This window comes from Pantherophis guttatus, chromosome 13 (assembly GCF_059756535.1).
Source record: "Pantherophis guttatus breed Tessera chromosome 13, ASM5975653v1, whole genome shotgun sequence".
Lineage (NCBI taxonomy): Eukaryota > Metazoa > Chordata > Lepidosauria > Squamata > Colubridae > Pantherophis > Pantherophis guttatus.
The window spans coordinates 24,255,444-24,281,352 of record NC_142075.1 but is presented as its reverse complement, the minus strand read 5'-3'; the positions used below and the strand labels follow the sequence as shown (position 1 = coordinate 24,281,352).

The 25,909-nt window shown below is 43.9% G+C and overlaps 1 protein-coding gene across 3 annotated transcripts in view; it reads left to right on the top strand.

Annotated features, from left to right (window-relative positions):
• Positions 1-2,742: 2,742 nt before the first annotated feature.
• Positions 2,743-25,909, top strand: part of THSD4 (thrombospondin type 1 domain containing 4) — a 151,438-nt gene continuing 128,271 nt past the window's right edge. The window contains exons 1-4 of one of the 3 annotated variants that reach the window (XM_034409438.3): positions 2,743-3,056; positions 12,028-12,142; positions 15,722-15,791; positions 21,754-22,199. In XM_034409438.3, the coding sequence (XP_034265329.2) occupies positions 12,114-12,142; positions 15,722-15,791; positions 21,754-22,199 (545 nt within the window). In that variant the 5' untranslated portion in view covers positions 2,743-3,056; positions 12,028-12,113. Of the gene's footprint in view, positions 3,057-4,160; positions 4,484-12,027; positions 12,143-15,721; positions 15,792-21,753; positions 22,200-25,909 lie in introns of those variants that run through there. The other 2 variants (XM_034409439.3, XM_034409440.3) reach the window with 2 other exon arrangements.

Below are 25,909 nucleotides of genomic sequence, written 5' to 3'. Positions count from 1 at the left end.
GGCAGTGTTTTAATTCTCTTGTTTTCAGAAGACCAGATCATGTTTTTTTTTTTTAAAAAAGGGGGAACCCCTGCCTTGCTGAAAACTGCCAATAAAATCCTACGACCAACCATTCCTGGTTCTGTTTGTTTGAATTTTACCAGGTAGCTTCTGTGGCTCTCCTGGAGAGGTGCGGACGTGTGTTCTCAGCCGGCCTTGCTCCCACCACCTTCGTCCTCTTACGCCTGCTTGATTCTTCTAACTGTGTTTTAATTAACCAGCCCGCACGAACGGTGAGCTACAGCAGTAGGAAACTTGGACCAGAGCTTTGCCCTACTCCGAACAATTGCCTCAGACGGCTGGAGGTCGGCAAACCTCTTTGATCAGAGTTGTCAGTCAGTTCCTCCTTATGTTGTACAGCTGCAGCCCAAACCTCACTCCTTCCACGTTCAAGAAATCATGTTGAACCAATAAGCGATGCTTTCACCAGCCCTGAAACTTTGGTCCCATTTTCTCTAGACCGAATGACCCATGGATTAAATTATCTTACTTCAGACACATCATCATCATCTTCTTTTAAAGACCCCATAATCCCTTGCAGGGTGGCGTCTTGGGCAACTGAACGAGTTACGGAGCGGAGTGTTTACTGGCTGGATGCCCTTCCTGTCACCAATGCGGAGTTTTGTCCAGCAGATATATTCTCATTGTGCCCAGAGAGAGAAATATCTGCCTCTACCTAGGATCAAACTCAAAGTTTCCTGAATGTGAGGCGAGAGCTCCACCTCTACCTCTAGGCCACCACACCACATCCTACTTCAGACACATGCTAAGACCAGGGGTGAAATCCAGCAGGTTCTGACAGGTTCTGGAGAACGGGTAGCAGAAATTTTGAGTAGTTCGGAGAACCAGCAAATACCACCTCTGGCTGGTCCCAGAGTGGGATGGGAATGGGGATTTTGCAATATCCTTTCCCTGCCACACCCACCAAGCCACGCCCACAGAACTGGTAGTAAAAAAAAATGGGATTTCACCACTGGCTAAGACCCAAATCTTTGAAGAAGGCCTAAGGATGGGAAAGAGAAGATGAGAATGACCACAAAACTGATGGATTCAGTTAAGACAACTGGGACCCTGTTGGAAGGCCTGAAAGGTTAAGAGACCAGAGTGTCCTAGAGAAAATGTAGATGGTCACCAACAACAAGTTGGAGTCACATCATCCATCCATCCATCCATCCATCCATCCATCCATCCATCCATCCATCCAAATAACAGAGTTGGAAGGGACTTTGAGGTCATCTATTCCAACCCCTTGCTCAAGCAGGAGACCCTATAACATTTCAGACAAGTGGCTGTCCAGCCTTTTAAAAACCTCCCGTGATGGAGCCACTCACAGCTTCTGGAGGCAAGCCCTTCCACAGAGTAATTGTTAATTCCACAGATTAATTGCCTCTCTTACAATTTGTCTCTCACAAATTTCTCGCAAATTTCTCCCAAGTAACTTTAGCAATGTTTACTAAGAAAAATGGGTTTCCCCCCCATCAAGCTACGTATATTTTGGAGGGACCTAATATGATTGCTTCCTTCACAGCCTAAAGTATAGTGTAAATGTTAACTTCTACATGCACTGGGAAACAAAAAAATAAAAATAAAAATCATGTGACGCATTTATTGCGGTGGTCTGGAACTGATTCCGCAATATTTCCGAGGTATGCCTGTAACCTTTCCAGATACCTTGGGTGGAGAAATGCCTGTGGCAGATATTATTTTCCTTCTCCACGGCGAGAGAGAGAGAGAGAGAGAAAATTTCTTCTTTCTCTGGTGCTTCTCCAGAGCTCTTTCCAAAATGACACCATCACATCTAACAAAGAACCTCAAGATTATTTCAGAATTAACCCAGCACCACCAGGATCGATGGCACCTACTAAGGAGAGGTCTCATTTGGATCTCATTTGGAGAAGGTGTTAGTCTAACATGGGACCCTTGAGAAGACCTCCACAGAGGAGGAAGAGATGGAAATGGGGTTAAGTGGAGAAACACCACTTAGGCTTATGACAAATTTTGAGTACTGAAAAATAATATCCTTGTGGGTCTCACACCCAGGAGATTCTCAACATTGGCAGGGATAGAATTCCTTCCTTCCTTCCTTCCTTCCTTCCTTCCTTCCTTCCTTCCTTCCTTCCTTCCTTCCTTCATTCATTCCTTCACATACCTAATCCTCCTTCCTTCTTCTATTTTCCCCACAACAACCCTGTGAGACAGGTTAGACTGAGAGAGATGGATTGTCCAAGATCACCCAGCTGGCTTTCGTGCCCAAGACAAGACTAGACGTCTCTCAGATTTTCGTTTGGAGCCTTCATCACCAGGCCAGTCTCAGGCAGGATACCTTGTTTGAATCTGGTCTCAGAGCTGTAATAAATGAATTTGAATGAATGATACTAAAACAAACACACCCAGTTCAACACAAGCACGTTAGCATTAAGAATGCCTAAGCCTAGGAAGCAACTTTTAGGTTGCTTAGAAAATGGTATATAACTAGAGAAGGAGTTTGGATTAGAAGACCTCCAAGGTCCCTTTGAACTCTGGAAGGGACCTTGGAGGTCTTCTCGCCTATTCTGTATTCTGAACAACCTGGTAAACCCAAACACATCTCCTCATACCTGCCTGGACCTCTTTTGGGTTTCCTTGAAGATTTTGGGAACGTTCTTGCCTGCAAGGGCCGCCAGGTGGCAGTGGGAGCCTCATGGAAGCTCTTAAATTTCCCCTGCCTTCTGACAGCTTCGCCTCATTTTTCCCCACACGGCAGGCAGCAACCGACTAGCTGGACCCAGAAGTGCCGAGAGAAAGAAGGAAGGAAGGAAGGAAGATTGCATGATTCTGTAGGACCTACCCTGATCTCGGCTAGAGGGCAGCCCCCTCGGCCTCCCATCCTCCAGATGTGATTCTTTGGGACTCTGAAGAAGTTTCAGAAAGTAGCAAGGTAAAAAAGGAAAGGAGAAGAAAGGAGCTGGCTGCTTTTCCAGAGATGACCTGGTAGGACTGAGGACCTACCCCCCCCCCTTCGGTTGGCCTTCCACCAGGTATTTTAGCCCAGAGGCCATCCTTTCTGAAATCTGGGCTTTGGGGAGGGGGCAGCATTTGGCTTGATTAGACAGAAATGGGAGTCGGGGGAGACTTTCCCACCACGCTAGCAAGGGTTAAAAAAAGCCTTCCGAAGGGCAAGCAGGAGCCGCTCGGAAGGCAGGTCCTTTGCGATAAAAGGGTTTGTGTGGGTGTCCAGTCAGCACACTGAGGGATGCGGGGTTGTTGCTGGTTTCACAGCCTGAGCTTCGTTTCTCTTGCGGATGCCAAGGTGACCTGCTGCGAAATCCTGAGTGTGTTTCCATTGCATGCAAGGGACGTTACTTCCCAAGGAGCAAGCGTCAACGTATGGGATTGTGGTCCAATTACACACCCTGGGTGTCTGCGTGCCAGGGCACTGATGCCAGCTTAGGACACCTGCTGGGCAGTTCTAAGATCCTAAACAATCCTCTTCTCTTCTCTTCTCTTCTCTTCTCTTCTCTTCTCTTCTCTTCTCTTCTCTTCTCTTCTCTTCTCTTCTCTTCTCTTCTCTTCTCTTCTCCTCTCCTCTCCTCTCCTCTCCTCTCCTCTCCTCTCCCTGTCCTTCCCTGTCCTTCCCTGTCCTTCCCTGTCCTTCCCTTCCCTTCCCTTCCCTTCCCTTCCCTTCCCTTCCCTTCCCTTCCTTTCCTTTCCTTTCCTTTCCTTTCCTTTCCTTTCCTTTCCTTTCCTTTCCTTTCCTTTCCTTCCCTTTCCCTTTCCCTTTCCCTTCCCTCTTTCCTCTTTCCTCTTCTTTCTTTCCTCTTCCCTCTTCCCTCCTCTCTCCTCTCTCTTCTCTCTTCTCCTCTCTTCTTTCTTCTCTCTTCCCTCCTCTCTCTTCTCTCTTCTGGAGCACCCAGATCTGTACACCTTCCTTCTTTCTCCTACTCCTCCTCCTCTTGTGGGGATTTTCTGTCTTTCTGCAAAAGTTCCCTTCACCCCCAGCAGTTAGAAGCTTTGCAGCCAGAGCAAGTCAGGGAAAATATATATATATGTGTGTGTGTGTCAGGTAGGGAGGGAGCAAAGTAGAGGAATCCGTCTTCCCTTTGGCACAGTTCCACAGTTAGCTCTGGAGAATCTGTCTTAGAGACAGGGATGGTGGGGGGGGGGGGGGAGCCAGTTCCAGACAGCAGACAACTATCATTTCTTCTGCATTTTAACAACACAGTACAAAATCATTGGCGTTTGCTCTTGCCGGGCTAAAGATACGGGAGGAGTTTGCAGCAAGTGTTGGCGATGGGTGTTGGGAATTAGTCTGGAGCCTTCTCCGTAGAGTCAACCGGAGTTGAACTTCCATGAAGATTTTTTTCTCCTTTTTTTTAGCCAAGATTTGTATTTTCTATGTTATGGCATTTTCTCCCACCCCGGTCAGAAAAGATGCTCAGGATATGTGGCACAACGACCTTGTGAGGTAGGTTAGCTAAGAAAGGGCAACTTAGCTTGAGTTCCTTTGAACTGTGGGGCTCAGATGAGAATCTAGCCTGGGTTTTGAGATGGGTTTCAAACAGCTTTGAAGATTGATTCTCCACTGCTGTGGTTAAGAGACAATTATGGCATTTTTGTTAAAGTGAATGGGGGGAAAATCTGCCCCCCCCCCATGCTCTCTTCCAGACCGTGCGTGCTGTTGTGGAAACAGGGCAGCCTAAAATCGTGTTTTAGTCATGCAGCAAGAGGAAGAAACCCATTTGCCTACAGGGGTAACAAAACAAAAGAGGATAATATGATCGCTGCAGATTGTTGGGGGGTTGAAATGGAAACCAACACAAAAATGCTCTTGTTGCTGGAACTCCGTCCAAGCAACAGCTGAAAATGGGCATTTTAATCCTTGCTAAGAATCTCTAAACACAACCACACCTATTTTGCAAAATTCCTTTGAAATGGTGCCCTGGTTAGTTAGATGTGTTTCATGCAAAAGAGAGAGGGAGGGAGGGAGGAAAAAGAGAAGAAAGAAAGGAAGAGAGAGAGAGAGAGAAAGAAAGAGAGAAAGAGAGAAAGAAAGAAAAGAAAGAGAGAGGAAGGAAGAGAAAGAGAGAGAAAGAGAAAGAGAGAAAGGGAAAGAGAAGAAAGAAAGAAAAAGAAAGAAAGAAAGAAAGAAAGAAAGAAGAAAGAGAGAAAGGAAGAGAAAGAAAAGAAAGAGAGAAAGAAAGAGAGAGAGAAAAAAGAGAGGAAGGAAGGAAGGAAGGAAGGAAGAAAGAAGAAAGAAAGAAAGAAAGAGAAAGAAAGAAAGAAAGAAAGAAAGAAAGAAAGAAAGAAAGAAAGAAAGAAAGAAAGGATGGATGGATGCTTGGATGCTTGGATTTTTTTAGACAATATTTTTTTCTTAGCACCTACTTCTCTAGGAAGGGAAAGCTCAGCTGGATGTCAGCCTAGGAGGGTTCACACACACTGGGGAACCCCCTGGAGAATTAATGGGGTTTTGGCCTGTTGAGGGTTAAATGGCGGTTTGTGAGCTTCTGGAGTAGCTTGTGATGCAAACCTGTGAATCATGGTTTATGCTAAATCCTTGCTTGAGCCCTGAACAGCTTAAAGCAATGCACGAGCCAGGTAAAGTTAGTCCTTGACTTACAACAGTTCAGTGAGTGACTGTTCAAAGTTGCAAAGGCGCTGAAAATAGTGACTTACGACCATTTTTCACACTTATGACCATTCCTGCATCTTCACGGTCGCTTAATTGTGGTCGTAAGTTGAGGACTACCTGTATATCTCTCTCCATGTCTCAGAGAGAACATCGAAAAGAAATTCGATTACTGAGCCGATGAGAAACAATCATGGCTTTAAATGGGTTCTCGTCACGATTTCGTTCCTTCCTTTCTGCTTTTTATCCAACCTTCATTTTTCGTTCTCCCAGCCATCTGTAGTTCCCATTGTTTTCTCCAGCTGCCTGACTCTCAGGTTAACCTCACCTGGGCAACTTGGGGGTGTAGAGCACACCTGGAGTCTCATATATCACATGAGGCTGATCCGGCGGGATTTAATGAGTCTGGAGAAACCTTACAAGGTCCTGATCTGGAGTATTTGTGTGTGTGTGTGTGTGTGTGTGTGGCCGGTTGTCAAATATCCGAATTTTGTTCATGAAATCACAGAGAAGCTGTGACAGTTGCTAAGTGTGAGGATTGGTTGTAAGACAATTTTTTTTCAGTGAGGTTGGAACTTCAAACGGTTGCCAAACGAATGCTTTGTAAGTCAGGGACTCCCCTATGCTCCAAAAGCCAAGAGGACCCAGATGATGAACTAGGGAGGGTCTCAGCCATCCAGGTCATGGTGCTTTTCCAGGAGGCAACTAGACTCCCTTGTTTTTGTCTTTGAAGACATTTCGCTTCTCATCCAAGAAGCTTCTTCAGCTCCTCACCATCCAGCCAGAGCTGAAGAAGCTTCTTGGATGAGAAGCGAAACGTCTTCAAAGAGAAAACCAGAAAGTCCAGTTGCCTCCTGAAAAAAAAGCACCTTTGAGATTATAAACTAATGTTTTGGATCACAAGTGTGACTTCTGGGTAGGTGTGTTAACCACTCCTTGTGTGCTTAGTCCTTTTCCCTTGACTGCACAACTGTTGGAAGGACTGTGGGGATCACGTGATCTCTTTCTTCTCAGCAGGGGCCTTCAAGATCAAGCAGGAGACCTACTCCTGCTTACTTTTATTACTTCAGGTAGAGCTAGAAAACTGAAAAGAGCAAGTGGAGATGACTATTGTCCTCACTGTTAATCAAAACACGGCAGATTCTTCCCAAGGAGGTGGGAGAGAGCAAAGAGTTGCAACTAGGATGAAGGAAGGAGTATCCTCATCTCTACATGGGGTTGAGCTATCAGGGGTCTATGAAAAATCCTTTGAAATGGGCACCTTGGCTCACCACATCAGGGTTGGGGAGACTCTATGGAAGGATGAGCCATTCGCCACATGGTTGGTTCAGGAATTCTGGGAGTTGAAGTCTACATAAGAGAATAACTGAGTTGGAAGGGACCCCAGAGGTTTCTAGTCCAACCCCTTGCTCAGGCAGTAGACCCTATACCATTCCACACGAATGACTGTCCAATCTCTTCTTCAAACTTCCAGTGTTGGGCCATTCACAAGTTCTGGAGGCAAGTTGTTCCACTGATTCATTGCTCTAACTGTCAGGAAATGTCTCTGGGTTTCTTCTCTCTTTGAATAGTTTCCATCTGTCGCTTCTTGTTCTGCCTTCTGGGGCTTTGGAGAACAGCTTGGCTCCCTCTTTTTTTGGGGCAGCCCCTGAGATCCTGGAAGACTGCTATCACATCTCCCCTAGTCCTTCTTTTCATACCCAAACTAGACATACCCAATTCTTGCAACCGTTCTTCATATGTTTTAGCCTCCAGCCCCTTAATCCTCTTTGTAGCTCTTCTCTGCACTCTTTCTAGAGTCTCCACATCTTTTTTACATCATGGCGACCAAAACTGGATGCAGGATTCCAAGTGTGGCCTTACCAAGGCAGTGGTATTAACACTTCACTGCACTCTTTCTAGAGTCTCCACATCTTTTTTACATCATGGCGACCAAAACTGGATGCAGGATTCCAAGTGTGGCCTTACCAAGGCAGTGGTATTAACACTTCACTGCTGCTGGCTGGGGGATTCTGGGAGTTGAAGTCCACCCATCTTCAAGCTACCAAGGTTGAGAAACACTGGTCTAGATGCTCAGGAATTCTGGGAGTTGAAGTCCATGGGTCATAAAATTACCATAGCTGGCTTTAACTCACCCTTCCCAGAGCCAAACCGTGATTGAGACATCTTCCTGGGTATGGCTAGATATCCACTTTCCCCGTCTCCATGGAAGAACAACATAAAAGGATGCGTTTGTGTGTGAAACACCCTAGCAAACGTCGTTGCGAAGCACGCCATTCATTCAAAACGGCACACCCAGCCTCTGAACCCACCCAGCCATCACACAAGCCGTTAAAAACTTGGGTCCTATTATACGCGTGATCAGACCTTTTTTTAAAAAAAAACCTCATTGAAACTCTTTGAAAAGAAACACAATTTTGATTGCTGGGTGCAATTGCATTCTCTGGTGGGTTTTGCTCCGTGTGAGTTAATCAGCTGGATGTACCCCCCTCCCCTCTTCAAAGTTTTGATCCAGAGGGTAGAAGGATATAGGAGGAATGGGAAGAAACTGGATTAATGATTGCACAATGCCACTGTGTACATATATTTTACGAGTTTGGAGCTCTGAATTGGCCCGACTGGAGGGTTAGAGAAAGTTGAGTTCCAACTTTCAGGAAGAAGGAAACAATTATCCAGCAAGAGCAAGAGAATGGAAGACTGTTAGTTATTTATTAGATGCATATCCTGCCTTTCTTTCGTGCAGCCTCCAGGCAGTGGTGAGTTTCGGTTTTAATTCGCATTGAAACATCATCTTGTTGCATCTCAGAGGATTGCTTTAATCTCTGGCAGGAGTGTAAAATTTCCTTCCTTAATTCCCCCGCCACCACCAGAATGTAGGGATTGATCTTTCAAACATGCTGACGTAATTCTGGATTTGGGGCAGCAGCATCTGCTGGGGAAGGGTCAAAAAAGGTAGCAGGGCTGATGAGATGTCCTGATGTCCCATTTCTTTCATAGACCTTTTATAGGTCTAATGTCCTGCTTGCCTGCCTACCTATCTCCCTCCCTCCCTCCCTTTCATATCCATCCATGCATCCATCCATCCATCCATCATCTGTCTGTCTATCTATCTGACTATCCATCCATCCATCCACCCATCATCCACCCATCCATCCATCCATCCATCCACCCATCATCCGTCTATCTATCTATCTATCTATCTATCTATCTATCTATCTATCTATCTATCTATCTATCTATCTAGCTATCTAGCTATCTAGCTATCTAGCTATCTAGCTATCTAGCTATCTAGCTATCTAGCTATCTAGCTATCTAGCTATCTAGCTATCTAGCTATCATGGATGCTGGCTTGTATCAAGCATGAGGCACCATGTGTGGTAAGGTAGAAATCTTAAATAGACAGAGATGATGATTTGATCCTGGTAGGAATGAGGAAAAGGATTTTTCCTGGAATGATTGTCTGTCTGTCTGTCAGTCATCTCTATTACCTCCCTCCCTCCCTCCCTCCCTCTCTCTCTCTCTCTCTCTCTCTCTCTCTCTCATCTTTTTTGACCCTTCATGGCAGAACCTCCATGCATTATTACCCCACAGGCCCTCCTCTTGAAAGAGATGCAACTTACTTTTTCTGGAAAGGCAGCGGGTGGGCCTTTTTGGCTGCACAAAAGAATTTGGGTCATAAATCACTGGGGGAAAATTAGTTGGTTTCCAAAACAAAACAAACCTGACATTTCTTAGCTGCTTCTACTAGAATTGTCAGTAGCAGCTGGCAAAGTGCACACACTAAGCAGAAAGATAAATGCCAAGGAAATTTAGTCTTGGCTTGCCATAGATTTAAGTCAACAAGGCAAAATAAAATAAATTACATAGCAAAGACCGATCTGCACTTGAATGAGTTTCGGATATAAATCTCGATGAAGTGCAATGGCTTCAGGTTAAAAACTTGAGCCCTTTTTTTCCGAGCTATGTGCTTCTCAATTTATGACCAAAATCAGGATTTCCATTGCAAAGCAAGGTGGTTCTTAAGTGAAGCATGCCAGGTGTTATGACCATTTTTTTTTTGCCATGGGTGTTAAGTGAATCACTTAACAATCGCAAGACTCTGCGACGTTACAACTGTTGTAAGTCCCCAAGTGGCCAAATGTTGATCACGTTGGGAATGGCTGCAATGGTCATAAGTGCGAGGACTGATTATAAGTAATTGTTTTCGGTGCTGTGGTAATTTCAAATAATTGCTACATGAATGATGGTTGCACTGTGTGCGCTATTAAAAAAAATCACATCCTGTAATAGATGAATATCTCAATGCAACAATATCGATAAGTCTTTGGAATTTAAAAAATTCCAAAGTTTTAGACTCCTGCAGGAGGTGGGTGGGCTTAACACATGGTTTGAACCCAGCCAACAGTGGCTTATTCAACACATTGCAGTTAAAACAGGTTTTGGTTCAACGCGTGAATCCATCTCAGCCTTTCCATGTTCTTCTCTCTTTCTTTTCCAATTTTCAAGCTTATTGGGCATCCAAGTTTCATTTTAGCAGAGTGGGTTGAAAAATACCACACGGTTCCTTCCTCCCCCAAGTCAACCTTTCTGTATGTTTGATCCTCGGCCATTGGGATGCTGCCCAACGTCCAAGTAAACATTCAGAAGACTTCAATGAGAAAGAGATTCTCAAGCCTATTGAGAACTCAGGATCCAGATTTGGACTCGGTAGCCCTGGCATCGTTCTGACTCCCCCTCTTGCAGTCCAGAGGGGCTTTCAAACACTGCCTGGTTGTTTTTAGTCCCTTAAACCATGTTGGTCTTGGCCAGATCACAAAATCCAACGTTGTATAGCTGATAATGTCAAGTTTCTACAATAAACAGGCTGGAGGCACTGTGGAGCCTTGCGCAGGGTGGCTTAAGAGATAAGCTGTGGTTTTGCCCAGCATCTTTCGGGTTATCAGATCGGTTGACAGACACGGATCAAGGTTTATCTCAAAGAGATGCTGCTTCAGCAAAACGTCTCCCCATTAGAACAAATTGCTGGTTTGTGGTGGGGCAAAAGGCAACCGAGGTAGATAATCTGTACAAAGATTGGGTTGTGTCCTGGCATGAAACGAGACGGTTTCCCCCCCCACATTCGTCGGCGTTGTTGCTCTTTGGGAATTTGGACATGCTTTTCGCCAATCTTTTGTTAGGATGGGAAGGCTGTTTTTTTGCAACGGGGGCTGCCTTTTAAAAATGGATGTTCTCCATCTGGGAGGAGGGTGCGAAGTTTGGGAATGACAGCTGAGAGACCAAACTGGGATTTTTTAGCTTTTATTGCAGGCTTTGGGAAGAGTGGGAGATTATTATTTTTTTTTTACAGAAAGAAGAAGATGGGTAGGTAACACGTACTGGTTCAGCATAGAATAAATTTTATTGATTGATTGATTGATTCAATTTATATGCCACCCTTCTCCGAGACTCAGGGTGGCTTACAATGCGTTAAGCAATAGCCTTCATACTTTTGTATATACCTGCTTAGTAGGGCTTTCCCCCCCCCACCCCAAGCGGTGTTCTTTTTTTATACAAAGTCAGCTTATTGCCCCCACAATCCGGGTCCTCATTTTACCTACCTCGGAAGGATGGAAGGCTGAGTCAACCTTGAGCCTGGTGAGAATTGAACTCGCATTTGAATTTTGGGGAAAATTAGCCCACATTTATTTTAGAATAAAGAGCAGAGCATAATTTTGGGAAACGTTAGCATAGCATTAGCTAAACTTTCGCTAAAAGTAGTTTAAAGTTAGCTAATTTTGGAAACATGGGCTACAACGAGATAAATTTGGGGAAATTAGCATAGCATGAGCTGAACTTAGTTTAATGTTAGCTAATTTTGGAAAATTGGGATAAAAATTAGGGAAATTGGAGATAAATTTGGATAAAAATGTAGGTACCATAAATTTGGAAAAATTAGCGTACAAATATAGTTTGCTTTTTTGGAAAAATGAGCAAAACTTCACCTTATTAAGAAGTGGCCATTGGCCACGAATTGCATAAACCAAATTTCAGTTCAATGGGTTTAGAGTTTAAGGTAAAAAAAAAAAAAAGGGTGATAAGTAGGAAATTTGGGTCTCTCCTAATTTTATGACTCTTTGAAATCTGCATTTGAAGCTTGGGGGCGAACATATTTTATATCATTTTTGTTTCTCCTATAGATTACATATCACAGTCCCCAATGAATAACGAAGTGGTATTTCAACCGTCTTTCACCTTCACAGAAATTCTGAAAGTTTTGGTTAAAAAATGATGATGAGAAACTAATCCTATTCTCTCTCTCTCTCTCTCTCTCTCTTCTTTCTTTCTTTCTTTCTTTCTTTTCTTTCTCTCTCTCTCTCTCTCTCTGTATTTACTTTTCTCAGGATTTTTCTATAATTCCTCCCCCCATTTCAACAAATTGGCAACCAACCTTTGGCTCTCGGACACATCATTTTCAGAGTCCAGAATTATGCTAGACAATTTTAAAGGGTCTTTGAGGTGAGTATTGCTCTGTTCTCTTCCTTCCCTCCCTCCCACCCTGTTTCCCCACTTTCCCAAGATGACTTAATCTGTCCAGGTAGTCCTCGACCTGCGACCACAGTTGAGCCCAAAATTTCAATCTTTAAGCGAGATATTTGTCAAATGAGTTTTGCCCCATTTTACGACCATTATGGCCATTATGGTTCACTTAATATCACGGCGGTTGTTAAATTAGTAACACAATTGTGGAGTGAATCTGGCTTCCCTCGTTGACTTTGCTTATCAGAAGGTCGCAAAGGGTGACACTGCCACCGTCATAATTCCATGCCAGTTGCCAAGTCGTCTGAATTTAGATCACATGACCACAGGGATGCCGCAATGGTCATACGTGTGAAAAATGGTGATATCACTTTTTCCAGTGCTGTTGTAACTTCAAACGGTCACTGAATGTAAGTTGCAAGTTGAGGACTACCTGTATATCCTGTGAGATATCTGCAAGAGAGTGTAACACTGACCCTTCCAGTGATTTGAAGTAATCCCTTCACTGAATCCATTCCTGAAGAAGTTGGCCAGCTGGGATAGCGTAATCTGAACTCTTGTCCTGAGTGGACTTCATGGTTTCAGTTCTGGAAGCCAATTCTGGGCTTCCATCGTTCAAGAATCTCTACTTTTTGGATGCTTAATTCTCCATAATGGTCTGAACCAAATGACCTCATTGGTTTGGATCTTATTCCATAATTCCACACTGGATAACCCAAAGGTGCTTTTTTCAAGAGGCAACTGGACTTCCTGGTTTTTTCTTTGAAGATGTTTCGCTTCTTACCCAAGAAGCTTCTTTAGCTGATCTTCTTCAGATGAACGTCTTCAAGGAAAAACCGGAAAGTCCAGTTGCCTCTTGAAAAAAGCACATTTGGGACCACCCTGACCTGGATGACGGACAATCTCCATAGATATTCCACACTGGATGTTATTCCATAATTCCTAGATCTGTACCATTTGCCTCAGAAAGCTACTCATTGGTTTGTAGATCCCATAAAGAAAATTGCAAACCATTTCCTCTTGTTTTTCAAGAGAAAGTTTAACACCGACAGGAAGGATATCTGTGGAGATTCTCAGTCACTCAGGTCATGGTTGTCCCAAAAGTGCTTTTCAAAAGGCCACTGGACTTTCTTGGTTTTTTTTTTTCTCTTGAAAATGTTTTGCTTCCCATCCAAGAAGCTTCTTCTGTTCTTCTCTCACCCAAGAAGGAACTTGTTGCCTGAGAAGCCAAAAAAAAAATAAATAAAAAAAAAATTCAAGGAAAAAAACCAAGAAAGTCCAATGGCCTTTTGAAAAAAAAACCTTTGGGACACTGACTGTAAAGGAATAAATCTTATTTCTTAAGACCTGGTTGAATTCCTGGGCTTGTTAAAGTAGAACAAAGATAGCTAAGGGGGGTTCAGATCTTTATTAGGAATGTGTGACTCACTAAAAAAAATCATTTCACTGTCTGGGTTGGTAAGGACAATATTGATGGGCTGGTTGGACTGGTTTTGAACATTATAACTGTTTCAGAGATCCCTTTACAGAGCCCTTGGGTGATTTTTTTTTTTTTAATTTGATTTATATGCCGCCCTTCTCTGGAGACTCAGGGCGGCTTACAATGCATTAAGCAATAGCCTTCATACTTTTGTATATTTTTACAAAGCTTATTGCCCCCACAAACTGGGTCCCCAATTTACCTACCTTAGAAAGGATGGTAGGCTGAGTCAACCTTGAGCCTGGCAAGATTCAAACTTACTAATTGCAGACAACTGGATGTTAATTACGGTGCTTTAGTCTGCTGAGCTATCCAGGCTCCTGATTTTGTCCTCATTTATTTAACCATGAATTTAAATTGGGCAACACCTTTTAGTGTAAGACAAATTGGCTTATGTTCTTTCTTTGACCCAAGTTTTGAGACCAGTTTTTTCTAACCTGGTTGATGTGGACAAAAAGCTAAGTGGAGTCAGATGTGAGGAATACTTGAAAGGGAGATTACTAGATTGAAGATTAGACCACAAAGTAAAATCACAACCGGAAGAAAGTGATGGCAATTCATTTCCATATGATTTCCAGAAAAACAATACTCTGTACATCCATGCCCACGTAGCCATCGGCTCAAATCAAGGGAGGCTTTGACCTCACTGCTTACTCACCCAATTTCTTAAGGCCACAGCAAAATCAGATTTCCTTTTGGAAGGAGGGTGGGAAGGATATGCTCCAAATCTTTTAATTTGATTGCGAAACTACGCTGGCTAGAAATGAATGCATTTTTTAAATAGCATTGTTCTTCATTACGTCCAACTTTTATTAACAAACATTTGGCAGGGCCTGACACATCCCCGATTTGCAGCCATCCTTGATGTCACTTCTACAAACATCTTGGCAGTGAAACCCATTCATACTCTGTTCCAAAATGTCCTGCCGGTTTTATTATTTTTTTTCCCCAGTTTCCCTTGGCTGTTCTGGCTTCCTGAATTTTAACTTTGCCAGCTTGCATCCAACCCCTCCCCACCCACCCTTTAGAATAGGAAGAATCTATTTTTGTAAAGTTGGGGAACAGAAAAAAAACACACACCCCAAAAAATATATAGAAAGAATGTACAAATTTAGACATGGCAAACCACGCAAGCATAATTTGACTTGGTGTAAAATGGTAATCATGCTTTATTTCAAGCAGCCAAATAAGAGAACTAAGAGATTGGTTAGTCTGGCAGTAGAAAGATGGATAGGAGAAAGAATTCAAACCTTCCCCTTGCTCAAAACAGAAAATCGATAGCAGTTTTGTACGTTGAGTCGGTTTGAACATGTGAAACGTAAGCCTTGTTTTCCATCTGGACTTTGCACATAAACATTTGCAACACACACCCAAGCCAGTGTGATTGTATTTTTCTTTGAAAAATTGTTAGAGTCAATCAGATTTGCCTAGGGCAGAGGTCTCCCAACTTGGCAGCTTTAAGACTTGTGGACTTCAACTCCCAGAATTCTCCAGCCAGCGTAGCTGGGAGTTGAAGTCCACAAGTCTTAAAGCTGCCTAGTTGGGAGATCTCTGGTCTAGGGAGATTCTCAATCACCCAGGTCATGGTTGTCCCAAATGTGTTTTACCCACCACCCCCCGTCCCCCAAAAGGCTATTGAACTGTCTTGATTTTTTTTCTCCTTGAAAATGTTTCGCTTCTTGGATGGGAACTGAAGAAGCTTCTTGGATGAGAAGTGAAACGTTTTCAAAGAAAAAAAACCAAGGAAGTCTGGTGGGGGGGGGGGATAAAAGCAATTTTGGGACAGTCAATCAGATTGTTGGAATTTGAAGGACTTTTCGCTTTGGAGTGAAAATGTTTAATGGTTTGGATTCTTGGTGCTGCCTGGGCTTAGCTGTTTTCTTGCAGACATTTCGTGGCCCAACTGGGTTATATCATCAGTGCTATGAGTGTGCACCCTGTGGCCATGGGGGTGGGTGGGGGTGGTGGGCAAACCTCAGCAATGGGCATATCATCTACACATTTAACCAGAAAGTGGTGGTTGGGTTGTCTCCCTCGTGAAGCAGGAAAGTCAACGACAATCTCTTTTTGCCCTGCAGGATTCTGAGTTCCCTCGTTGTGCTTGGATTTCAGCTGGTCATTCCACAGCCTTCCATCGATCACAGAAAGGTAAGTGGTGTGTGTCACGCAAGGAACCCGCCTGTACGGGACAGTTTTGCAGCTCTGCATGCTTTAAGCTCCTTCTAAGGCAGTAGGAGCAACTAACCATGGTTCATTCAGTGGTCTTAAAATGCTGAAATGTTTGTAAAGTCTGGTCTACAGCTACAGTTTTGGGCGTATCTTGCTTCAAGATGGCAGAAACCTGGCCTTCATTGATTTTCATCCATCATACCGACAAGTAACCCTCGACTTATGACTACAATTGGAACCGGAACTCCCATCACCTAGTGATGCGGTCGTTAAAGTGAGCCAGGCCTGGTTTTATGACCATTTTACTACAGTCGTTAAGCAAAATCACCCTGTTGTGATTTGGGTTTAATCTGTTGTTTTCACCCAGCCCAGATTAAACCAAGCCCAGATGGTACATCAATCAAGATGTTAGCCTCTTGGGAAGAAGCAAATGCCAGCATCCTTTTTCATCCTGTCTCGATGCAGCCTCTTAAGTGAAGGAAAGATCAAACTTGCAGATCTGATCCCGTCTTGAAATTCCACTTCAGCTGGAGTTGAGGCTCAGCTTTTTCAACAACAGTCTGATCTGGCTGCTTAATCCTTACTTGAATGTACCTTTCCCCTCCCACCTCTCCCTCATCCTTCAGAATTCACCTTTTGTGGGCGAGCAAAAGGCATTTGTGTCCTGAAGGCACATCAAGAGCCACGCCGGCTTTCATCTCTGTCAGGGTGGGGTGGGATGGACTGGGGAGGAAGCCACAGTCAGGCGCTCACGGCTGGGAAACGTAGCCTTCCCTTCAGAGGTTGCTGAGCCTTGTCAGCTCCATTGTTCTGCAAGAATGTGAGAGCCACGCTGAGGATTTAGCATTTGTTCCCACCGTTTTGGGGTTTTCCGCACGGGTTACACAAGGTCACCAGCACTGGGGCAACGTTGATTTTTGAAATGTGTAGAGTCCTGACTTGCTTCCTGTTGCTCAATCAGGCCGGTCTCAGTTCCCCCACAGCAGATCGTGGTTTAAATCAGGTCATTCTTGGGTGGAGAGGTAGCGGCAGGTATTTCTCTCTCTGGGCACAATGAGTAAATATCAGCATGCAAACTCTGCATTCACGACAGGAAAGGCATCTGAAAGGCTCCATTCAGTTGCCCCGACTCCACCCCGATGCCAGCAATTACAAGGTCATTAAAAGTCAAAAAAAAATTTATTTGGTGGAGAGGGTTTTCCTTTTGATGACCAACTGAGATGGTTATTTATCCGGTCTTCTCCATGTGCCACCAACCACGATGAGAGAACCTAGTTTTGGAGCCCCTATCTCTACCGTTAAACAACCAACAGTAAATAAAACTAAAGAAAGGGACAGTGCAGAAAACATGGTCATGTCCCGAGCTTTGCAAAATGTACCATTTTGAGAAGGTTTGTGCTTCTCTACCGTAGTAGCTCCAGCTGAAGTTCTACCTCTGCTTTGAGTTCCTTCAGACAGAGAGTTTCCTGACTTCTTCTCAAAAAGGTGAAGCCATTAACTCCACCCCGTGTTTTGGAATTGGATCAAGAGGTCCTTCCTGCCTGCTCAAATGGCTAAATATTGGTAATCCTTGCTGGTAATTTTATCCAAGCGTGGCATCGTCTATCAAAGAAAATTGTCAAGACAAGTATGTTTTACAATGAGATTTCTTACCTTCACAGCAATGAAACAGTTTTAAAATCGACCAGCCACTCTGGAAGAACAAACGCCAGGCTGGGTTTTGGGCAAGGACTGAACTTGATCCAGAGAGATTTCAGCATGGCTTCAACCCAAAATGGATTGTGATAAACCAGGTTACTCTCCTGCTCCTGACCCACAGGCTTTCTCTTAAGCATATGAACACTTGCATGGACGTTCTTAAGGATCAGAGGGGGTTCCCGTTTGGGTGGAAGAAAGCGTTGTCCACTTTCTACAGCTGGTTTGGCTCCAGCCTTCTCTGGGTGCTCCAAAAGGATGAGTCTGGGAGATGTTTCAAGGTTACAGATGCACAAAGATCTGGGTGACATTAGTCCAGAGCTGTTTGTCCTCTCGAAATCCTTTAAGACCCTTCAGATGTGGAAGGGCTGGTGATCTTGTCCAGGCATTGTCCAGTTTTGAGGTCTCTTCTGTCTCATGTGGCCATGTGTGATGATGTCTTGTTGATAGTTGCTATATAGTTTGGAGCACTGGTGAAATCCAATTTTTTTTACTAACGCTTCTGTGCATGTGGCTTGGTGGGCGTGGTGTGGCTTGGTGGGCGGGGCTTGGTGGGCGGGGCAGGGGAAGGATACTGCAAAATCTCTATTTCCACCCAACACCAAGGGGAAGGATATTGCAAAATCCCCATTCCCTCCCCACTCCTGGGGCCAGCCAGAGGTGGTATTTGCCGGTTCTCCGAACTGCTCAAAATTTCTGCTACCAGTTCTCCAGAATCTGTCAGAACCTGCTGGATTTCACCCCTGGTTTGGAGGACACAACCTCAACGGTTTTAGACTTGATAAAAAGGACACTTTTGTTTGAGATGTTTAAGAAGAGATCGGACAACCATTTGTCTAAAATGGTATAGGGATTCCTGCCTGAACAGGGGGTTGGACTAGAAGACCTCCAAGGTCCCTTCCAACTCTGTTATTCTGTATTCTGTTATGTAAGAGGGACCCATATCTCTCCAAATATTCTCTGACATCAGACACACAGTTTCCGATGACAACACAGATGGTTAGCTCTATCTATTGAGTAAAATATATTAGAATCTTTGAGTCTACCTTGATCAAGAATAACTTATAGTTAGATAACCACCACTGTTGAAGTCTCATTTCATATTTGGATTCTTGGAATAACTGTGTCTTCTAATCCCATAGATAATTTGGAAAGTAAAAATGCTTCTTGATGGCTGTTTTAGAGTAGAATATTTGAATGAAAGCCAGAGCTAGAACACACGTTTAGGAAAATGGATGAATGCCTTGAGCAATTATCTCACCATTATTTCCTACTTAGCATATATATGAAGTTGACTTGGTGAAGGCATAATTCAGAAATGTAGAAACAAATAGTTAAGGGAGAGTCTATTAAGTAGCTATTAATATCACTTTTGACTGTTACATTTTGGGGTGGCTGTTTTTTTTTTTTTAATGGGAAATCTCCAGTGCTGGCAGATAAATAGCCCAAACTGAATTAATAGGCGTTGATTCCTAATATGAAAAATGGACTCTAGTTTTGTAGGTCTGCTTAACATTTAACCTCCCTTTCCTGGTTCCCTTCATCACCCTTTAGCTGTGAATCTCATAATTCAGAGGCTGGGAAGTCCAGCAGCAGTCACGGAAAGTAGCAGCTGAAGGCAGCTCATAACTCATGCAGATTAATTATTCTGACTGGCTCCCATCCAAGTTGGCTTGTAGGCATCAGCAGGTTGGGGCGTATGTCCGGTCTTTTGCTCCTCTAAGTACCACCAGTGGTCTTTTAGCAGAAGAGGGGCCCAGCCACCTCTTCCCTGTCCCCAAAAGAAGAGTCACTAAAGTCTGTAGAAAGATCTTCGGTCATCACCAAAGTCTACATTTGGAGGTGATGCTTTTCAGACTGTGCTTCCAGCTTGAAAACCCAAAATGTTCTGGTTCCCACCTGCCTAGATGCCCCAAAGATGCTTTTCCAAAAGGCAACTAGATTTTCTTGGGGTTTTCCTTGAAAACGTTTCACTTCTCATCCAAAAAGCTTCTTCAGTTCTGGGGGAGAAGCGAAATGTGTTCAAGGAAAAAATAACAACAAGAAAGTCCAGTTGCCTTTTGGAAAAGCACCTTTGGGACAACCACGACCTGGGCGATTTGAGAATCTCTGTAGACATTTGCCTGCCTAGATATATGATGCTTAGAACCTCCCTTCCATGGTGGGGAGACAATTGGGGGCATGTTGGGTGAGGAAAGGAGGAGTTATTGGCCATTTTGGATTCTGCTTGCTGGGGAATTCTGGGAGTTGAAGTCCACAAGTTTTAACGTGGCCAAGGTTGGCCATCCTGGTTTAAAGAGTTGCAGGTTGGATGTCCCTGGAGCAATGTTTTTAAGCACCTTTTGTGATCCAGTTAGAAGCAGCATTCATCCATCGCATGAATACTTTTATTTTGTCCTTTCTAATGTTTCTGGCTTCAAACTTGCTTTATTTTTGTGCCAAAATTTTAATTGATGGGGAGGGGAACAAGACAGATTTCGGAAGGGACATGTACTAAAGTCACCCAGACTCTTCCCCCCCTCCTCCTTTGATGTCATGACTAATAAACGTGAAGGCACATTTCAAAATGGAGAAACATCTGGATTGCATTGACAGAAAAATCTGTGTATGCATGTAACAAATAAAGACGACACTGAATTAGCTTATGTTGTTAGCAAATTTTTGACAAATCCTTCTCTCTTGTCAGGGTCAGTTAGACATGTGCAGTAGCTCCCCTGGAGAACAACTTGGGAGGTGTGGTTTGTGGAAAGGTGTGGGTTGTGATGCCCGAGTGAGGGCTCTGTGTGTGTTTGTGTGTTTGTATTGTGTCCAGCTGCTGTGGACCTGTTGCTGGTTGCTGCCAAACAGACTTCAAGCTTTTCCTTCTGGATTGTAAAGTTACTCGTTCTCCTGATTTCTGAATCTCTCCCAGCTTGGAAATTAAAGCTCAGAAAATTCCTTTAACTGATGCAGTTGATTAATTAGGTCACAAAATGGATCCATCTGTGAGACCAAGCAACCCACCCCCAGGTTCCTCTCTGTACATGTGGTTGGTTATATCTTCTAGTGACCAAAATGCTTCAGCCAATCCAGCCTCCCTGTGGAATAGGAATAGAGCTGGAAGGGACTTTGGAGGTCTTCTAGACCAACCCCCTGGTCAAGCAGGAGACCCTATACCATTTTAGACAAGTGGCTGTCCAGCCTCTTCTTTAAAACCTCCAGTGATGGAGCACCCACTACCTCTGGAGGCAAGTTGTTCCACTGATTATTTTTTCTCACTGTTAATTAATTAAGTAATGTTAATCATTAGAGTTACATCACCTAATATTTAATGTTTTGTTAGTTTTATTGTTTCAAATGAGGTTTTATATTCTGTAAGCCGCCTTGAGTTGCCACGTGTGAATAGGTGGCGATATAAATTCAATAAATAAGTAAATAAAATAAGTTAAATGTGGCCCAGATATTTACTTGACATAGATAGATATTTGAAGATAGATAGCTATCTAAAACAGATTGGAGTTAACTGTAGGGGTGTATTATGACTATGTCCTACTGTTTTCTTTTAATTTACTTCAATACTTGTATCAGTTTTATACTTTTAAGATAGTCAGATAACCACATCAATAAGATTTCTATTCTATTTTGGCATAAGGGTTCTCTCAAGAATGGCAACTGTTGGTATCTGCCTTGCCAGCTTCATTTCTCCTAAGGCAGGGAAGTTTAGTAGACGATAGGAAAGGAGACTTTCAAAATTCAATTAATATACTCTGCAATGACAAACCAGCATTTCTGGAATCCTGAAATCTCTGTTTCTTAAGAACATAAGCAGTGATTTGCTGATTGGACTCCTGGCCCATCTACTCAAGGAGTCTGTACTTACAGAAGGCAAACAGCTGCCTATGGAAGCCCACCAGTAGATGGCCTTCAGGCATAGCCATGGATCTCTATGAGTTCCATGAATTGGTCCAACCCTTTTTGGAAGCAGCCAAGCTGGTAACCAACCTAACATCTCATGATAGAACAGCATTTCTCAACTGGACCACTTGGAGATGGGTGGACGTCTTCAACTCCATGTTGGCTGGGGAATTCTGGGAATTGAAGTCCACCCATCTTCAAGTGGCTCAGGTTGAGAAATGTTATGGTAGAGAATTCCAAACTTGAATTACACATTGGGTAAAATAAATTCTATTATCTTGACCTTAGTCTACTTTGAAAATATGATGTCCCCCCCTCCCTCCTAATTCATCTCTTCTGGTCTCCCTTGTAGGTACCCCAAAGGATAAAAGATGGGAACGTTGCTCCAGAAGAAGAGAGTGGAGGAATCCCAGGGGTTTGGGGCAGTTGGGGACCTTGGTCAGCTTGCTCCAGAAGCTGCAGTGGTGGAGTGATGGTGCAGATGCGGCCATGTCTTCCAGGATACTACTATGATAGGAGCTCTCACAATCCTGGGCAGTACTCTGCTTCGGGGAGGGCACTGGCTCACCTCCAGCAACTGCCTCAAGAAGACTCCCTGCCTCCTTTCTCTGGTCACGTCATCTCGGCCATCCGTACATCGGTGCCTCTTCACAGGAATGAGGAACCGGCACGGGCTGCCCTCTCCTCCTCCTCTTCCTCCTCCTCCGGAGGACGCAATGACAGCTACTGGAGCCGAGCAACTTCAAGAGGGGCTCAGGTTTCTCAGTCCCGAAGACGTAGCCCCAAATCAGAAAGAAGGTAGTTCTTTCCCTTTCTTCCTTCCTTCCTTCCTTCCTTCCTTCCTTCCTTCCTTCCTTCCTTCCTTCCTTCCTTCCTTCTTTTTCCCCTTCCCTTCCCCTTCTTCCTCCTCCTCTTCTTCTTCCTCTTCTTCTTCCTCCTCCTTTCTCCTTCCTTCCTTCCTTCCTTCCTTCCTTCCTTCCTTCCTTCCTTCCTTCTTTTTCCCCTTCCCCTTCTTCCTCCTCCTCTTCTTCTTCCTTTTCTTCTTCCTCCTCCTTTCTCCTTCCTTCCTTCCTTCCTTCCTTCCTCCCTCCCTCCCTCCCTCCCTCCCTCCCTTCCTCGTTCTTTCTTCATCTTCCGAGCATTCTGCACATTCCTGAGGTCAATTGTAAGGGCCACTTTATGGATGAGTGCAGTAAGCAGGCCCTTTACTTGATTGGCCGCCTTATTGTGGAACTATTCCCCTCCTACCTGTTTCTTAGAGTCCAATTTGTTTGTTTTTGCTTTTAGCTAGTAAATGTGAAGCTTTTTCTCAAATCACTTAATTGCAGGTACGTATTGACACATAGCATTTTCCTTAATTTGCTTCCTTTCATTCTCACTATGTAAACTAGTTAGACAAGACGGTATTTCTGTGAAAGGTTATAGATAAATACTTCTGAGAAATTGCTACATTTCCTCTAGAGCAGTGTTTCTCAACCTTGGTAGCTTGAAGATGGGTGGACTTCAACTCCCAGAATCCCCCAGCCAGCGCTGCTGGCTGGGGGATTCTGGGAGTTGAAGTCCACCCATCTTCAAGCTACCAAGGTTGAGAAACACTGCTCTAGAGTCAGGATGTGTCTTCTTCCAAATTTAGGTTGTAGAACGATTACAGGATGAGCTTCTGAGAAGTCAGGCGCAGGCTTGTCACGTTACGCTTTATAGCTGTGGGGAAAGGACTTGACATCAAACAAGCTCAAATGCAGATGTCTGCATGCTTGGAGCATTAAAATAAAATTTCTCTCCCACCCCCGCCAAAGGAAAGTCAGAAACAACTTTTCATATGGAACAAATAATGGTAAATAAGGATTCTTCCTCATTCTTTGCTGAAACCCACCTGCTTCCTAGATTGATGAGGGTCTCCCTTCTCTTTTGCTGTCCTGGATGGTGTTGAGCTTCACTTGGGGGCCGGCTGCCCCTTTGCTTCAGCCCGGCAGATCTGCATTTAGCAATTGTGGGATCCACAAGGAATGGGGAACATCTGTAGGTTTGGAGGTTTGGAATCTCTCCTTTGGGGAATTTCCTCTGTGTCTTTCTTACAGCTGTATCATCGTCACATCAAAATAAGCTGCAAAACCCAGGCATTTCAATCGTCGATCCGGGTTTATTGCAAAAAAAAAAAAAAAAAAAAGGGGGGGGGGCTTGAAAATGACAGGTTGACCCTCCTGTAAGGGACAAGATTCAGCTGCTTTGTTGGCAATAGCAAAGAGAGAGTTGGAAAGGGGGAAAAAAAGATTAAAACAAAAACGAAATGAAATGAAAAAGCTTTTAACGCGACAAGCACAATTTATGTTTGATGTTTTTTTTGTTTTTTGCACGAACTTCCAAGAGATAAAGTAAATAGTTGGTGGATACAATTAGAGAGGGGAAAAAAGGGCAAAATGTTGTTAAGTGAGTGTTTTTTAGAGAGTGTCTCCAGCTGGGAAATACTGCCAGGATGTTTTCATCTTAATTCTAGATTGAGTTTATTTATTTAGAATATCGACATGGTTGCCCGTTTTAAAACCTGAACTCTGGGATGGCTCACAACCATAACAGAAAACCATATCAATCGGATGAGAAGCTTTGCTGATCGTTTGTTCCTCCTTCTCTTTTTCTCCTCAAAGCTAAGGAAGATACTGATGAAACCAAAAAGTAGAGATTAGGAATTATGACCGAGACAAACTCATTCTGAAGATGTATCTGGAGGACAGCCGGCTGGTCTTGGCGAGCTGTGTAAACACTTCCCAAAGACACAAAATGTTTGTACTGGTCAGTAGGAAGGACATAGAAATGGCTTTGGTACTGCTAGGCTGTTGAGATGATGCCCAAGTGTGGTTGAATGATGGGCATCAAGTAAGAGTTAAAGCTTTCAAAGCACTTTATGGCTTCGGACCATGTACTGAGGGGCCGTCTTTCTCTAAATTTGCTTGCCCATTGAGAGTCCTCTTCATACTTTTTCTAGAAGTTGGAGGAGAGATGGACAGCTGTTAATGAAGGTCTTCTTAGGTGGCCTTTTGTTATTTTGGTGTAGACATGCACACCGTACACTCAGTGCAAGAGACTCTTCTTTAGATATTTTATGGAAAATTAACCCAAGTACTATTATCAAAAAAGGGATGCGGTGGCTCAGTGGCTAAGATGCTGAGCTTGTCGATTGAAAGGTCGGCAGTTCAGCGGTTCAAATCCCTGGTGCTGCGTAACGGGGTGAGCTCCCATTCCTTGTCCCAGCTTCTGCCAACCTAGCAGTTCGAAAGCAGGTAAAAAATGCAAGTAGAAAAATAGGGACCATCTTTGGTGGGAAGGTAACAGTGTTCCATGCGCCTTTGGCATTGAGTCATGCCGGCCACATGACCACGGAGACGTCTTTGGACAGCGCTGGCTCTTTGGCTTTGAAATGGAGATAAGCACCACCTCCTAGAGTCAGGAATGACTAGCACGTATGTGTGAAGGGAGCCTTTACCTTTACCTTACTATCATCAAGAAAGGGCGAATGGTTAATCACCAGGAAGGAATGGAATTACAAGGATAAGTTTAAAAAAAAAGAGTTAATCTGGAAAGCTAGCTATGGTTTATTGGAAAAGGATCATAACCAGTGGTGGGTTGCCCCCGGTTCGCACCAGTTCTATAGAACCGGTAGTAAAACCGGCGGGAGGCTCCGCCCACCGAACCCAACGTCATCAGAATGCTTTTGCGCATGTGCAGAAGAGAGAGAGTGTGCGCGGCCCCATTGCAAACCGGTAGTAAAGGTAAGTAGAACTCAGCCCTGATCATAACCCCTCCTGGTAGACATTTTGGTAAAACCCAGAGTGTTTTGGCAGTTTGCATTGAAGGAGATTTGTACCTGATGCAACGTTGCTCTGAAAAGTCTTCCAACAGCTAGAGCCGTGGATGCGACGGGAACTGTAGATGTTTGGCCTCTCTTAACAAATCTGACCCGAGGGCTCCACCAAACAATGTATTTTTTTTCCGAGAGGCAACACACACCTCCAGCAAGCTGCTTCCACTTCTTCATGAGTAACAGATGACTTTCCGAAGGAGAAATGCACATCTGGCGTTCTTCCCAGGGCTGACTTCTGAAAAAGCCAGCTTGATAAATAATAATCTAAAGCACACACAGGCATAGGGAGTGGGTCCTGGTGGATATTGCAAATGTCAAGCTGTGAAACTCAGCACGCACAAGCACAGGGACAGATTTGACCCATCCCTATTGACCTCTGTCCTGTGTAGCAGATGAAAGGATGGGTAGATGGTCTCCTCCGATCAAGATGTTTGTTTTGGAAGGAGGATTTACTACTGCCCTCACCTGTCACTTACCACTACTGATGCTTTGTCTTTTGGCAGATATAGGACAATGGTGAAATGTAAAATTTGTTACTACCGGTTCTGTGGGCATGGCTTGGTGGGGTGGGCATGGCCAACTTTTTTTTTTTTTTTTTACTTTTAAAAGCATTTTTTTCTCTTCGGCCGAAGAGGTTGGTAAAAAAATGCTT